Below are 15,223 nucleotides of genomic sequence, written 5' to 3' on the forward strand. Positions count from 1 at the left end.
GGTGGCAGCAACACTGGACACTTCAACACCACAAACTTAATTAAACACTTGCAGACTCATCATGGATATGCCGAGTTCATACGTGCAACGAATGTTTGTTGCAACAGCTAACATTACTGGAAACCATTCAGAAGTGTGAGAAACTCCCTGGCTGCGGTAACAAAGCAAAGCTGATAACCGAGAATATAACTGTTGTTGAAAATGTCGGTTTCCGGCACTTAGCCTCACTTCATGTTGCCAAAACGGCGTTTTATCTCCGACACGGCTATCCCAAATAGGTTTAAAATGGGTATACATTGTTATTTATACAGTCCGTATTAAGTGATGTTGTGTTTCTTTTTCAAATGTAGCCAAGAGTAAAGACCCTAACCCTATCAAAACAAAGCAGTCAAAGTGTATATGTTCAGCACTACGTTTGTTTAGCAATTATTTTAAGTGTTATTAGCGAAATATAAGCTCATAAAAATCGATTTAGACGCAAGGATAGGAAGCCGTCATGAAATCGTTGAAAGTCCTAAGAAAGAGGAGACCCAGGGCTTCCGATGGACGCCAGAGAAGCTCTAAAAGATGCACTAAAAGATTTGAACAAAATAAAAAGCAGCAGCACTATTGAGTCATGTATGCTATGTATTTCTTCCTTTAGGGGAGTAGGACATTTGTTTCACAGTTTTAGCATGATGTTCTATAGATGGCTAGGTTAAACATAGGTTTTTGTTTTTAAGAGCAGGAGGGGGGGCGGTATTGGATGGATATCGGTATCGGCAGAGACTCAAGGCTGTGATATCGGTATCAGACATGAAAAAGTGGTATCGTGCCATCCCTAGTCTCAATACAGCATGGCCTTGACTTTAAAGGCTCTAAGTGTGACGTTATGTTTTCATGATGTGTGTTCTCTACACCAACACTAATGTTGCACAAAGCAGGAATACAGCATCACATAATACACAGCGAGCACAAAGCAGGAATACAGCATCACATTATACACAGCGAGCATTGCATTTGATTGGTGTGGGAATCAGCTACTCCGTGGTCTAATGTTAGGGTATTAATAACATTGTTATCACATTACCAAAAGTTACCTTTGAGCTCTAATTAAAGCTCTAATTAAAACAATGCTTGCTGCTTCTCTGTTTAATTTAGCTCACGGATCAGTTTCCTCCCTAGTTATCCTACCGCACCCTCAGCCTCACTGACAGAGCAGCTGTTTGCTAGCATTTATATATCTAACGCTGTGGAATATGTGAGACACTTTGCATTGTGGGTAGACAGTCCCCCATTGAAAGAAAAAAAGAGAAACAACAGCGTTGTCGCGGCGACCGTCTTATTCGTTTGTAGAGTCATTTAAATGGCTGTTGTCAACTTCTGCCATTTTGTCCCTGGCTGCCGGAATGTATATTTACAGAACTGTTCATTGGGGAGGAACGAGGATTGTGATTGGCTGCTGATGGACGCTGTCTGTCAAAAGTTCAGGAATGTGACAAACTTTTTCCTGGGTGACTTTTGGTGACTGGCTGGTGGAGTAGCTCACCGTGTGTACGTACCGTGGAGTAGCTCACCGTGTGTACGCACCATGGAGTAGCTCGCTGTGTGTACGCACCGTGGAGTAGCTCGTCGTGTGTACGCACCGTGGAATAGCTAGTCGTGTCTACGCACCGCGGAGTAGCTCGTTGTGTGTACGCACCGTGGAGTAGCTCATCGTGTGTACGCACCGTGGAGTAGCTCGCCGTGTGTACGCACCGTGGAGTAGCTCACTGTGTGTACGCACCATGGAGTAGCTCACCGTGTGTACGCACCGTGGAGTAGCTCACCATGTGTACACACCGTGGAGTAGCTCACTGTGTGTACGCACCGTGGAGTAGCTCACCGTGTGTACGCACCATGGAGTAGCTCACCGTGTGTACGCACCGTGGAGTAGCTCACCATGTGTACACACCGTGGAGTAGCTCACTGTGTGTACGCACCGTGGAGTAGCTCACCGTGTGTACGCACCATGGAGTAGCTCACCATGTGTACACACCGTGGAGTAGCTAGCCGTGTGTACGCACCATGGAGTAGCTAGCCGTGTGTACGCACCATGGAGTAGCTCACTGTGTGTACGCACCGTGGAGTAGCTAGCCGTGTGTACGCACCGTGGAGTAGCTAGCTGTGTGTACGCACCATGGAGTAGCTAGCCGTGTGTACGCACCATGGAGTAGCTCACCGTGTGTACGCACCGTAGAGTAGCTCACTGTGTGTACGCAACATGGAGTAGCTAGCCGTGTGTACGCACCATGGAGTAGCTAGCCGTGTGTACGCACCGTGGAGTAGCTCACCATGTGTACGCACCGTGGAGTAGCTCACCATGTGTACGCACCGTGGAGTAGCTCACCGTGTGTACGCACCATGGAGTAGCTCACCGTGTGTACGCACCATGGAGTAGCTCACCGTGTGTACGCACCGTGGAGTAGCTCACCGTGTGTACGCACCGTGGAGTAGCTCACCGTGTGTACGCATCATGGAGTAGCTCACCGTGTGTACGCACCATGGAGTAGCTTGTCGTGTGTACGCACCATGGAGTAGCTTGTCGTGTGTACGCACCATGGAGCAGCTAGCTCTGTGTACGCACCGTGGAGTAGCTAGCCGTGTGTACGCACCATGGAGTAGCTAGCCGTGTGTACGCACCATGGAGTAGCTCACCGTGTGTACACACCGTGGAGTAGCTCGCCGTGTGTACGCACCATGGAGTAGCTAGCCGTGTGTACGCACCGTGGAGTAGCTAGCCGTGTGTACGCACCATGGAGTAGCTAGCCGTGTGTACGCACCATGGAGTAGCTCACCGTGTGTACGCACCGTGGAGTAGCTAGCCGTGTGTACGCACCATGGAGTAGCTCACCGTGTGTACGCACCGTGGAGTAGCTCGCCGTGTGTACGCACCGTGGAGTAGCTCACCGTGTGTACGCACCGTGGAGTAGCTTGACGTGTGTACGCACCGTGGAGTAGCTCACTGTGTGTACGCACCATGGAGTAGCTCACCGTGTGTACGCACCGTGGAGTAGGTCACCGTGTGTATGCATCATGGAGTAGCTCACCGTGTGTACGCACCATGGAGTAGCTTGTCGTGTGTACGCACCATGGAGTAGCTTGTCGTGTGTACGCACCATGGAGCAGCTAGCTCTGTGTACGCACCGTGGAGTAGCTCACCGTGTGTACGCACCGTGGAGTAGCTCGTCGTGTGTACGCACCGTGGAGTAGCTCGCCGTGTGTACGCACCATGGAGTAGCTAGCCGCGTGTACGCATCATGGAGTAGCTAGCCGTGTGTACGCACCGTGGAGTAGCTCACCGTGTGTACGCACCGTTGAGTAGCTCACCGTGTGTACGCACCATGGAGTAGCTAGCCGTGTGTACGCACCATGGAGTAGCTAGCCGTGTGTACGCACCGTGGAGTAGCTAGCCGTGTGTACGCACCGTGGAGTAGCTCGTCGTGTGTACGCACCGTGGAGTAGCTCACTGTGTGTACGCACCGTGGAGTAGCTTGCCGTGTGTACGCACCGTGGAGTAGCTCACCGTGTGTACACACCATGGAGTAGCTAGCCGTGTGTACGCACCGTGGAGTAGCTAGCCGTGTGTACGCACCGTGGAGTAGCTCACCGTGTGTACGCACCGTGGAGTAGCTCACCGTGTGTACGCACCGTGGAGTAGCTCACTGTGTGTACGCACCATGGAGTAGCTTGCCGTGTGTACGCACCATGGAGTAGCTCACCGTGTGTACGCACTGTGGAGTAGCTCACCGTGTGTACGCACCGTGGAGTAGCTAGCCATGTGTACGCACCGTGGAGTAGCTCACCATGTGTACGCACCGTGGAGTAGCTCACCGTGTGTACGCACCGTGGAGTAGCTCACTGTGTGTACGCACCATGGAGTAGCTCACCGTGTGTACGCACCGTGGAGTAGCTAGCCGTGTGTACGCACCGTGGAGTAGCTCACCATGTGTACGCACCGTGGAGTAGCTCACCGTGTGTACGCACCGTGGAGTAGCTCACTGTGTGTACGCACCATGGAGTAGCTCACCGTGTGTACGCACTGTGGAGTAGCTCACCGTGTGTACGCACCGTGGAGTAGCTAGCCGTGTGTACGCACCATGGAGTAGCTAGCCGTGTGTACGCACCGTGGAGTAGCTAGCCGTGTGTACGCACCGTGGAGTAGCTCACTGTGTGTACGCACTGTGGAGTAGCTCACTGTGTGTACGCACTGTGGAGTAGCTCACCGTGTGTACGCACCGTGGAGTAGCTAGCCGTGTGTACGCACCATGGAGTAGCTTGCCGTGTGTACGCACCATGGAGTAGCTAGCCGTGTGTACGCACCATGGAGTAGCTAGCCGTGTGTACGCACCATGGAGTAGCTAGCCGTGTGTACGCACCATGGAGTAGCTAGCCGTGTGTACGCACCATAGAGTAGCTAGCCGTGTGTACGCACCATGGAGTAGCTAGCCGTGTGTACGCACCGTAGAGTAGCTCACTGTGTGTACGCACCATGGAGTAGCTTGCCGTGTGTACGCACCGTGGAGTAGCTCACTGTGTGTACGCACCGTGGAGTAGCTAGCCGTGTGTACGCACCATGGAGTAGCTCACTGTGTGTACGTACCGTGGAGTAGCTAGCCGTGTGTACGCACCGTGGAGTAGCTCACTGTGTGTACGCACCGTGGAGTAGCTCACTGTGTGTACGCACCATGGAGTAGCTTGCCGTGTGTACGCACTGTGGCTAACAAACGCTCAACAGCCAAACCAAACTCCCCGGTAGATATTCTCCAACTGATGGACAGGGTCAGGAGGTCAGGAGGTTAGGAGGTCAGGCGGTCAGGGGGCCAGCAGGCCAGCAGGTTTAAGTCGTCTGGCCATCACAGGTACATTGAGCTTAGTGAGGAGGCTTCTGTAAGGAGCACCAAGCGTGATGGGAAACCAACCTCAGCACGGAGAGCCAGGATTAGGGTACCTGACCGACGCAGCAGGGGACAAGAGAAGTGACGTTAAAGGGTCCGGATTAGTGGGGCATTAGTAAGTAGGAGTCTACTGGTCTGAAAGCAGTGGGGCATTAGTAGGAGTCTACTGGGCTGAAAGCAGTGGGGCATTAGTAGGAGTCTACTGGTCTGAAAGCAGTGGGGCATTAGTAGGAGTCTACTGGTCTGAAAGCAGTGGGGCATTAGTAGGAGTCTACTGGTCTGAAAGCAGTGGGGCATTAGTAGGAATGTAAAAGTCTAAATACAGTGTTGCATTAGTAGGAATGTAAAGTCTAAATACAGTGTTGCATTAGTAGGAATGTAAAGTCTAAATACAGTGTTGCATTAGTAGGAATGTAAAAGTCTAAATACAGTGTTGCATTAGTAGGAATGTAAAGTCTAAATACAGTGTTGCATTAGTAGGAATGTAAAGTCTAAATACAGTGTTGCATTAGTAGGAATGTAAAAGTCTAAATACAGTGTTGCATTAGTAGGAATGTAAAGTCTAAATACAGTGTTGTATTAGTATGAATCTAAAAATCTAAAAGTGTAGGGTCTCTGTAGGGTTGGAAGGAATATACATTATATAAATGTCTTGTTAGTTAGATCCACAGTAAGTGGGACTTTGCAGGATCTAGTGTTCGCCAGCAAGGGTCTGAGTGCAGTTTGGTGTTAGTGGTAGTTTAAAGGGTTCTGTCAGCAAGGGTCTGAGTGCAGTTTGGTGTTAGTGGTAGTTTAAAGGGTTCTGTCAGCAAGGGTCTGAGTGCAGTTTGGTGTTAGTGGTAGTTTAAAGGCTTCTGCCAGCAAGGGTCTGAGTGCAGTTTGGTGTTAGTGGTAGTTTAAAGGGTTCTGTCAGCAAGGGTCTGAGTGCAGTTTGGTGTTAGTGGTAGTTTAAAGGGTTCTGTCAGAAAGGGTCTGAGTGCAGTTTGGTGTTAGTGGTAGTTTAAAGGGTTCTGTCAGCAAGGGTCTGAGTGCAGTTTGGTGTTAGTGGTAGTTTAAAGGGTTCTGTCAGCAAGGGTCTGAGTGCAGTTTGGTGTTAGTGGTAGTTTAAAGGGTTCTGTCAGCAAGGGTCTGAGTGCAGTTTGGTGTTAGTGGTAGTTTAAAGGGTTCTGTCAGCAAGGGTCTGAGTGCAGTTTGGTGTTAGTGGTAGTTTAAAGGGTTCTGTCAGCAAGGGTCTGAGTGCAGTTTGGTGTTAGTGGTAGTTTAAAGGACACAAGGCAGGGTTAGTGGTGTTTTTAAATGGTCTACAGGAGTTTCAGTCTAAATACATGGCAGGGTTAGTGGAAATATAAATATATTATAGTACACACAAAATATTATAGCATTAGTAACATTTAATAGGGTTTGAATGCAGTAATATAGAGTTAGTAACATTTCGAAGGGTTTGAATGAAGTAGTAGTATTAGTATATTATATTAGTATGATGTCTGTATCTAGTAGTATTAGTATATTATATGAGTAGGATGTCCGTATATATTAGTATTAGTATATTATATTAGTATGATGTCTGTATCTATTAGTATTAGTATATTATATTAGTATGATGTCTGTATATATTAGGATTAGTCTATTATATTAGTAGGATGTCTGTATAGTATTAGTATATTATATTAGTATGATGTCTGTATCTATTAGTATTAGTATATTATATTAGTATGATGTCTGTATCTATTAGTATTAGTATATTATATTAGTAGGATGTCTGTATAGTATTAGTATATTATATTAGTATGATGTCTGTATCTATTAGTATTAGTATATTATATTAGTAGGATGTCTGTATAGTATTAGTATATTATATTAGTATGATGTCTGTATCTATTAGTATTAGTATATTATATTAGTAGGATGTCTGTATAGTATTAGTATATTATATTAGTATGATGTCTGTATCTATTAGTATTAGTATATTATATTAGTAGGATGTCTGTATAGTATTAGTATATTATATTAGTAGGATGTCTGTATATATTAGTATTAGTATATTATATTAGTAGGATGTCAGATTTGGGCACATGATCTTCCATCTACTTGAATCGAGCTCTCCTCCTTTTTCTTCTTTTCAAAATACTTTAACCCTTTCACCGCCGCGCTACCGAACGGCTAACCCTTTTCACTGCGACAATACACAGAAGGTTAACCCTTTCACTGCCACACGACAGCCGGTTAACCATTCCACTGCCACACAGCGACCGTCGGTTGTGTGATAGTAAAGGGTTAACCTTCTGTCGTGTGGCAGTGAAAGGGTTAAAATATGGAAGTTCTACTTTGCCCAAATCTGAAGAGTAAAGCGTCAGCAAATAAAATGAAGAGAAAACTCCACAAACACAAAGACACACAGTAAGCAGCGTAACCGTGGTGATGCAGCCCCCCCCCAACAAGACACCACGGGGGACGGGGGATGGAGACACGGAGACACGGGACACGGGACACATGGGACATGGGAGGGGTTTAGGAACAGACGACACACATTTTTAACAAATCATTGTGTTTAGTTTCACACGTTGCATAGGCGTCGATCTTGCGTTAGCCCTTGTCAATACTGAGGACGGGCGCGAGAACTCGCTTGAATGGTGTAGTGCTTGAGTCCTTGAATGGTGTAGTGCTTGAGTACTTGAATGGTGTAGTGCTTGAGTACTTGAATGGTGTAGTGCTTGAGTACTTGAATGGTGTAGTGCTTGAGTACTTGAATGGTGTAGTGCTTGAGTACTTGTTTAGGGAAATCAATCAGTCTCTTACTGGGCTACAAGAACAGACAATGGACACTCGTAAATCCTTTGCAAAAACAACCATAAACGTGCTTTTCTGAGACGGGAAGATCAGGGTGTTTTCTTACCTCAGGATGCTCTCCTGTGAATCACAGGAGCATCACAGTCTGAATGTTGAAACAACTGTTTACATTTGAAACAGAACTATTTCGCCAATCGCACTACGCACTGGTAGATAGACTTTATGTGTCAGGTACGAGGTAGATAGACTATGTGTGTCAGGTACATGGTAGATAGACTCTGTGTGTCAGGTTATCCTTTAATAACACAAGACGCGCGTCTGAAACTAAACTCACAGATGTGTTGAAAAGGACACACCCTTTGTAAGAGCACAGGAGGACACAGGACTTCACACTCTCTCTCTCTCTCTCTCTCTCTCTCTCTCTCTCTCTCTCTCTCTCTCTCTCTCTCTCTCTCTCTCTCGGTACCTGGCTGAGGGCGGGGTGGGGGGCGTGGGGGTGGCGCTGGGGCGTCCCGCCAGGAGAGGGCACCCCCGAGGTGGAGGCGGACCGGCCCAGCTTGCACACCACCTTGGACTCTGCAGGGAGACGAGACGCAGAGTTCAGTCAGTATCTTCATCACACTGTGGTGCCAGGCAGCGGTGGTTACCTGACGTCCAGCTAACATGTTCAAACATACAAGTGGTTCCATCTTCAGTGAAGTCATGTTTGTTGCAAAGGCTTCGATCATGATGTTGAGTATCTACTTTCCAGGGGTGTAAAGTACTTGAGTAATTGTACTTTTTTGTTACAATACTTACTGTTTTGGGGGATTTGTACTTTACTCAAGTATACTTTTACTCAATTACATTTCAGAGGGAAAAAACTTTTTACTCCTTACATTTAAAATGCAGACCTACAAAGTACAAATCTCGCAGGTCCAACTATTTTAATTAGTATATTTGTTTCTCTGGCCGAACTAACGTTAACGTTATTAATCCTGCGGCCGCAATTTATTTTAAAAACAGCCAATCAAATCCCCATCAATGGAAAATGAACCCGCCTATACCCATGCTGATTGGTCCTTGTGCAAGACTAGAAAGTGGGGATCTTTGATTAAACACCTGCTATCAGAAGAATAGACAGTCAGAAAAACAGTTTTTACTTTTACTTTTTAGTACTTAAGTACATTTAAAAGTAGAAATGTTTTGACTTTTACTCAAGTGTGTTTTTAGCCTGATACTTGAGTACCATTTTGAGACCGTACCCATACTTTCACTTAAGTATGATTTCTGGGTACTTTTTACACCCCTGCTGCTTTCCAGATGTTGAGTCTCTACTTTCCAGATGTTGAGTCTCTACTTTTGGAATGACAGGAAAAAACACAACCTGTCATTTATTGGACCATATTATATATTTTATCCAGTCTCTTAAAAAAACCTCTCTAATCTAACGGTTTGGTCTTCAGCCGTGGGACAACCTGGTCAGTCACCCGCTCCGCCACACCTCACCGTGGTGCCAGAAGACGGTTCCCTGCTCGTCCCAGAACACAGTGATCTCAGGAGGCTGGGGTCCTTAACTCTGTCAGTCCAGAACACAGTGATCTCAAGATGTCTCTAAATAACTCTGTCAGTCCAGAACACAGTGATCTCAAGATGTCTCTAAATAACTGTCAGTCCAGAACACAGTGATCTCAAGATGTCTCTAAGTAACACTCTGTCAGTCCAGAACACAGTGATCTCAAGATGCTGGGGTCTAAATAACTGTCAGTCCAGAACACAGTGATCTCCGGATGTCTCTAAGTAACACTCTGTCAGTCCAGAACACAGTGATCTCCGGATGTCTCTAAGTAACACTCTGTCAGTCCAGAACACAGTGATCTCCGGATGTCTCTAAGTAACACTCTGTCAGTCCAGAACACAGTGATCTCCGGATGTCTCTAAGTAACACTCTGTCAGTCCAGAACACAGTGATCTCCGGATGTCTCTAAGTAACACTCTGTCAGTCCAGAACACAGTGATCTCCGGATGTCTCTAAGTAACACTCTGTCAGTCCAGAACACAGTGATCTCCGGATGTCTCTAAGTAACACTCTGTCAGTCCAGAACACAGTGATCTCCGGATGTCTCTAAGTAACACTCTGTCAGTCCAGAACACAGTGATCTCCGGATGTCTCTAAGTAACACTCTGTCAGTCCAGAACACAGTGATCTCCGGATGTCTCTAAGTAACACTCTGTCAGTCCAGAACACAGTGATCTCCGGATGTCTCTAAGTAACACTCTGTCAGTCCAGAACACAGTGATCTCCGGATGTCTCTAAGTAACACTCTGTCAGTCCAGAACACAGTGATCTCCGGATGTCTCTAAGTAACACTCTGTCAGTCCAGAACACAGTGATCTCCGGATGTCTCTAAGTAACACTCTGTCAGTCCAGAACACAGTGATCTCCGGATGTCTCTAAGTAACACTCTGTCAGTCCAGAACACAGTGATCTCCGGATGTCTCTAAGTAACACTCTGTCAGTCCAGAACACAGTGATCTCCGGATGTCTCTAAGTAACACTCTGTCAGTCCAGAATCCTTGGAGGTGATACAGATCTTCAAATAATGTGTAACTGCAGTTGGAAAACATTAAAACACTGTTTACATAACTCGTTTTTATGTTCTTCTACACTGTAGCGCCTTGGGAGTTGTTCCACAAATATAAAGCGCCCCTACAAATGGAATATATTATTATTATTATGGCCTAAAACCAACCGATTGGTTGAGAGCTGACCAGGGTTATGATGTTAGGAGCAGTGATTGGTTGAGAGCTGACCAGGGTTATGATGTTAGGACTAGGAGCAGTGATTGGTTGAGAGCTGACCAGGGTTATGATGTTAGGAGCAGTGATTGGTTGAGAGCTGACCAGGGTTATGATGTTAGGAGCAGTGATTGGTTGAGAGCTGACCAGGGTTATGATGTTAGGAGCAGTGATTGGTTGAGAGCTGACCAGGGTTATGATATTAGGAGCAGTGATTGGTTGAGAGCTGACCAGGGTTATGATGTTAGGAGCAGTGATTGGTTGAGAGCTGACCAGGGTTATGATATTAGGAGCAGTGATTGGTTGAGAGCTGACCAGGGTTATGATATTAAGAGCAGTGATTGGTTGAGAGCTGACCAGGGTTATGATATTAAGAGCAGTGATTGGTTGAGAGCTGACCAGGGTTATGATATTAGGAGCAGTGATTGGTTGAGAGCTGACCAGGGTTATGATATTAAGAGCAGTGATTGGTTGAGAGCTAGGGTTATGGTTAATTACATTAATGGTAAAGAGAAGTCTGAAACATTCATAACCAATGACCATTCAGTAACAGACTGAACGCTTGTTTCTGCCTGAGGACGTGACGTTAACACGAGGGGGATTGTTTGGAAATGATTCATTGGAAAGTACAGCAGATTGCATCATATTGGACGGGTTCCCAGAACGGGAAAACCAGATGACTGACACACGCTATAGACCACTGACACAAAGCATTATGGGGGATCCAATGATAAAGCCATCATGCGGGGAGGCATTCACCTGTAAGCGGTTCCTAACGTGGAGGCTGACAGGCGTAGGTTTACACAGCCTTACTGAGGAGGAAGCGCTCTCTTATAAGAGACAGGTCCACGTCAGACTCAGTGCATCGAGGAGGTAAAAAGGAACGCAATCCTGGTCAGAACAACGGGGCAGACTACACTATATTTGTTAGCCATGCTAGCGATCGAAGCAATCAATCCATGTCAAAGCTGCGGCCCTTAAGGACGGCCGGGTAGCGCAGCGGACTAAGCATCTGTCTACCACCACAGAGCCAGTGGGATCGAATCCGGCTGTGGTGCCTCCGGCTTGGCCGACCGTCCATACTAACACAAGTGGCCGTGTTAGCGGGTGGGAAGCCGGCATGGGTGGGTCCTTGTCGTTGTAAACAGCGACTCCTACAGTTCGGTCGGGGCGCCTGCACAGCAAGGGAAGGATCTGGGAGAGGTAGTGTGACCTTCCACACGTTACATTCTCCCAGTGAGAGTCCGCGCTGCCAGGTGAAAAGAAGCGGTGGGCTGGCTACACATGTGTCGGAGGAAGCATGTGATAGTCTCAGAGTGCGCAACAACCAGGAAGGGGGATTGGGAATTGGCATAACAACTAGAATAGAATAGAAGAATAGAATATCATCTTTATTGTCATTGTTGGTACAACGAAATTGAGTTTGGAGCATCACCACTGGCATACAAACATACTGAATATAGCATGTGCAAAATAATAATATCAATAATAATAATATAATAATATAATATCAATGTCCCAAGTGGAATAGTGCTAGTGCAAATAAATAGTACAGTGACAGTCCAGTTGCGTTAATGGATGGAGGGGGGGGGGGGGGCGTTGGCTTGCAATGGATGGAATAGTGTATAGTGCAGCAATGCAAGTCCGGTTCACAGTTATTGTTGTAATGTGGAAGTGGGAGTTATGTCACCGGGGGGGGGGGGGGGGGGTGATCATTGAGCAGCCTGACAGCCCGAGGATAGAGGCTGTTGGTCAGTCTGCTAGTTCCGGACTGGGTGGTAGTCCAGTCCGGACTAACATTGGGATGGGAGAAAAATCGGAAAAAGAAGGTCCTCTCCATCCCCACCACCAACCTGCGGACTGTAGGTCCCAGAGCCTTCTCTGTTGCCGCACCCACCCTTTGGAACTCACTCCCTCCAAACATCCGTAGTGCTACATCCCTGCACTCCTTCAAATCCCAACTCAAAACCCACATCTTCACCAAATGAAATTTGTAAATGACTTCCCTATTTTCTTTGTTTTTCTTTTTTTCTTTTCTTTCCTTTTTACTTTATTGTTACGTTGTTCCCTGATCCCCTTCCCCTAGCTGCCCCCTCCTGTTAAGCACCTTGGGTCTCTTGAAAGGCGCTATATAAATCTAAGATATTATTATTATTATTATTATTATTATTATTATTATTATTATTATTATTATTATTATTATTATTATTATTATTATTATTATTATTATTATTATTATTATTATTATTATTATTATTATTATTATTATTATTATTATTATTATTATTATTATTATTATTATTATTATTATTATTATTATTATTATTATTATTATTAATAATGTAAAAGGTGCAAGACTCACACTCACAGCCATGCTGATTTGGCAAAATGACATCCAGCTGTTTTCATTTGAAACAACTGTTAGTCAGGGGAGTGTCATGGTTTCTCCATATAGCTCCATTATACTTTTAGTCAGGGGGGAGTGTCATGGTTTCTCCATAGAGCTCCATTATACTTTTAGTCAGGGGGGGAGTGTCATGGTTTCTCCATAGAGCTCCATTATACTTTTAGGTCAGGGGGGAGTGTCATGGTTTCTCCATAGAGCTCCATTATACTTTTAGTCAGGGGGGAGTGTCATGGTTTCTCCATAGAGCTCCATTATACTTTTAGTCAGGGGAGTGTCATGGTTTCCCATAGAGCTCCATTATACTTTTAGTCAGGGGGAGTGTCATGGTTTCTCCATAGAGCTCCATTATACTTTTAGTCAGGGGAGTGTCATGGTTTCTCCATAGAGCTCCATTATACATTTAGTCAGGGGGAGTGTCATGGTTTCTCCATAGAGCTCCATTATACTTTTAGTCAGGGGAGTGTCATGGTTTCTCCATAGAGCTCCATTATACTTTTAGTCAGGGGAGTGTCATGGTTTCCCCATAGAGCTCCATTATACTTTTAGTCAGGGGAGTGTCATGGTTTCTCCATAGAGCTCCATTATACTTTTAGTCAGGGGGAGTGTCATGGTTTCTCCATAGAGCTCCATTATACATTTAGTCAGGCGAGTGTCATGGTTTCTCCATAGAGCTCCATTATACTTTTAGTCAGGGGAGTGTCATGGTTTCTCCATAGAGCTCCATTATACTTTTAGTCAGGGGAGTGTCATGGTTTCCCCATAGAGCTCCATTATACTTTTAGTCAGGGGAGTGTCATGGTTTCTCCATAGAGCTCCATTATACTTTTAGTCAGGGGAGTGTCATGGTTTCTCCATAGAGCTCCATTATACATTTAGTCAGGGGGAGTGTCATGGTTTCTCCATAGAGCTCCATTATACTTTTAGTCAGGGGAGTGTCATGGTTTCTCCATAGAGCTCCATTATACTTTTAGTCAGGGGAGTGTCATGGTTTGCCCATAGAGCTCCATTATACTTTTAGTCAGGGGAGTGTCATGGTTTCTCCATAGAGCTCCTTTAGTCAGGGGAGTGTCATGGTTTCTCCATAGAGCTCCATTATACTATACATTTAGTCAGGCGAGTGTCATGGTTTCTCCATAGAGCTCCATTATACTTTTAGTCAGGGGAGTGTCATGGTTTCATGGAACTCTGACTGGGCCCCAGCCTGGTGTTCAGCCCTGAGAAGCAGCACTCTGACTGGGTCCCAGCCTGGTGTTCAGCCCTGAGAAGCAGCACTCTGACTGGGTCCCAGCCTGGTGTTCAGCCCTGGGAAGCAGCACTCTGACTGGGTCCCAGCCTGGTGTTCAGCCCTGGGAAGCAGCACTCTGACTGGTTCCCAGCCTGGTGTTCAGCCCTGGGAAGCAGCACTCTGACTGGGTCCCAGCCTGGTGTTCAGCCCTGAGAAGCAGCACTCTGACTGGGTCCCAGCCTGGTGTTCAGCCCTGAGAAGCAGCACTCTGACTGGTTCCCAGCCTGGTGTTCAGCCCTGGGAAGCAGCACTCTGACTGGGTCCCAGCCTGGTGTTCAGCCCTGAGAAGCAGCACTCTGACTGGGTCCCAGCCTGGTGTTCAGCCCTGGGAAGCAGCACTCTGACTGGGTCCCAGCCTGGTGTTCAGCCCTGAGAAGCAGCACTCTGACTGGGTCCCAGCCTGGTGTTCAGCCCTGGGAAGCAGCACTCTGACTGGGTCCCAGCCTGGTGTTCAGCCCTGAGAAGCAGGAGCCTCCAGGCCACGTCCGCTGCTTCCTGCCTCCTTCAGTCTGTCCCTGTTGTCCTTGAGAGACGCACTGAATCCATCTCCACTAATCCCCCTCATCCCTCCCCCTCTACTACCTCCTGCCTCTCTCCTCTTCCTCTCTCTACCGCCATCCCACCTCTCTCCTCCCAAACATCCTCTTTCATCCTCTCGTCCCTCAATATCCTGTTGTTCCTTCTCCTCTCCTCTCTTCTCCTCTCTTCTCCTCTTCTCCCTTTTCCTCTGCTCTTCTCTCTTCTCCTCCGCTCCCCTCTCCTCTCCTTTCCTCTCCTCTCCTTTCCACTTCTCTCCTCTCCTATCCTTTCATTTCCTCTTCTTTCCTCTCCTCTCCTTTCCACTTATCTCCTCTCCTCTCCTTTCCACGTATCTCCTCTCCTTTCCACTTCTCTCCTCTCCTCTCTTCTCCTCTCATTTCCACTTCTCTCCTCTCCTCTCCTTTCCTCTCCTCTCCCCTCCTCTCTCCTCTCTTCACTTCTCTTCTCTTTTCTTCTCTTCTCTTCTCTTCTCTTCTCTTCTCTTCTCTTCTCTTCTCTTCTCTTCTCTCC

At 46.7% G+C, this 15,223-nt stretch overlaps 1 protein-coding gene across 1 annotated transcript in view; it reads right to left on the minus strand.

Annotated features, from left to right (window-relative positions):
• Window positions 1–15,223, minus strand: part of nyap2a (neuronal tyrosine-phosphorylated phosphoinositide-3-kinase adaptor 2a) — a gene marked incomplete at both ends in the record, with an annotated part of 156,989 nt that overhangs the window by 10,785 nt on the left and 130,981 nt on the right. The window contains one exon of the mRNA XM_084309763.1: window positions 8,170–8,279. Coding sequence (XP_084165889.1) covers window positions 8,170–8,279 — 110 coding nt within the window. The remainder of the gene's footprint in view (window positions 1–8,169; window positions 8,280–15,223) is intronic.

This window comes from Notolepis coatsorum (genome assembly GCF_963971535.1).
Source record: "Notolepis coatsorum genome assembly, chromosome: 1".
Lineage (NCBI taxonomy): Eukaryota > Metazoa > Chordata > Actinopteri > Aulopiformes > Paralepididae > Notolepis > Notolepis coatsorum.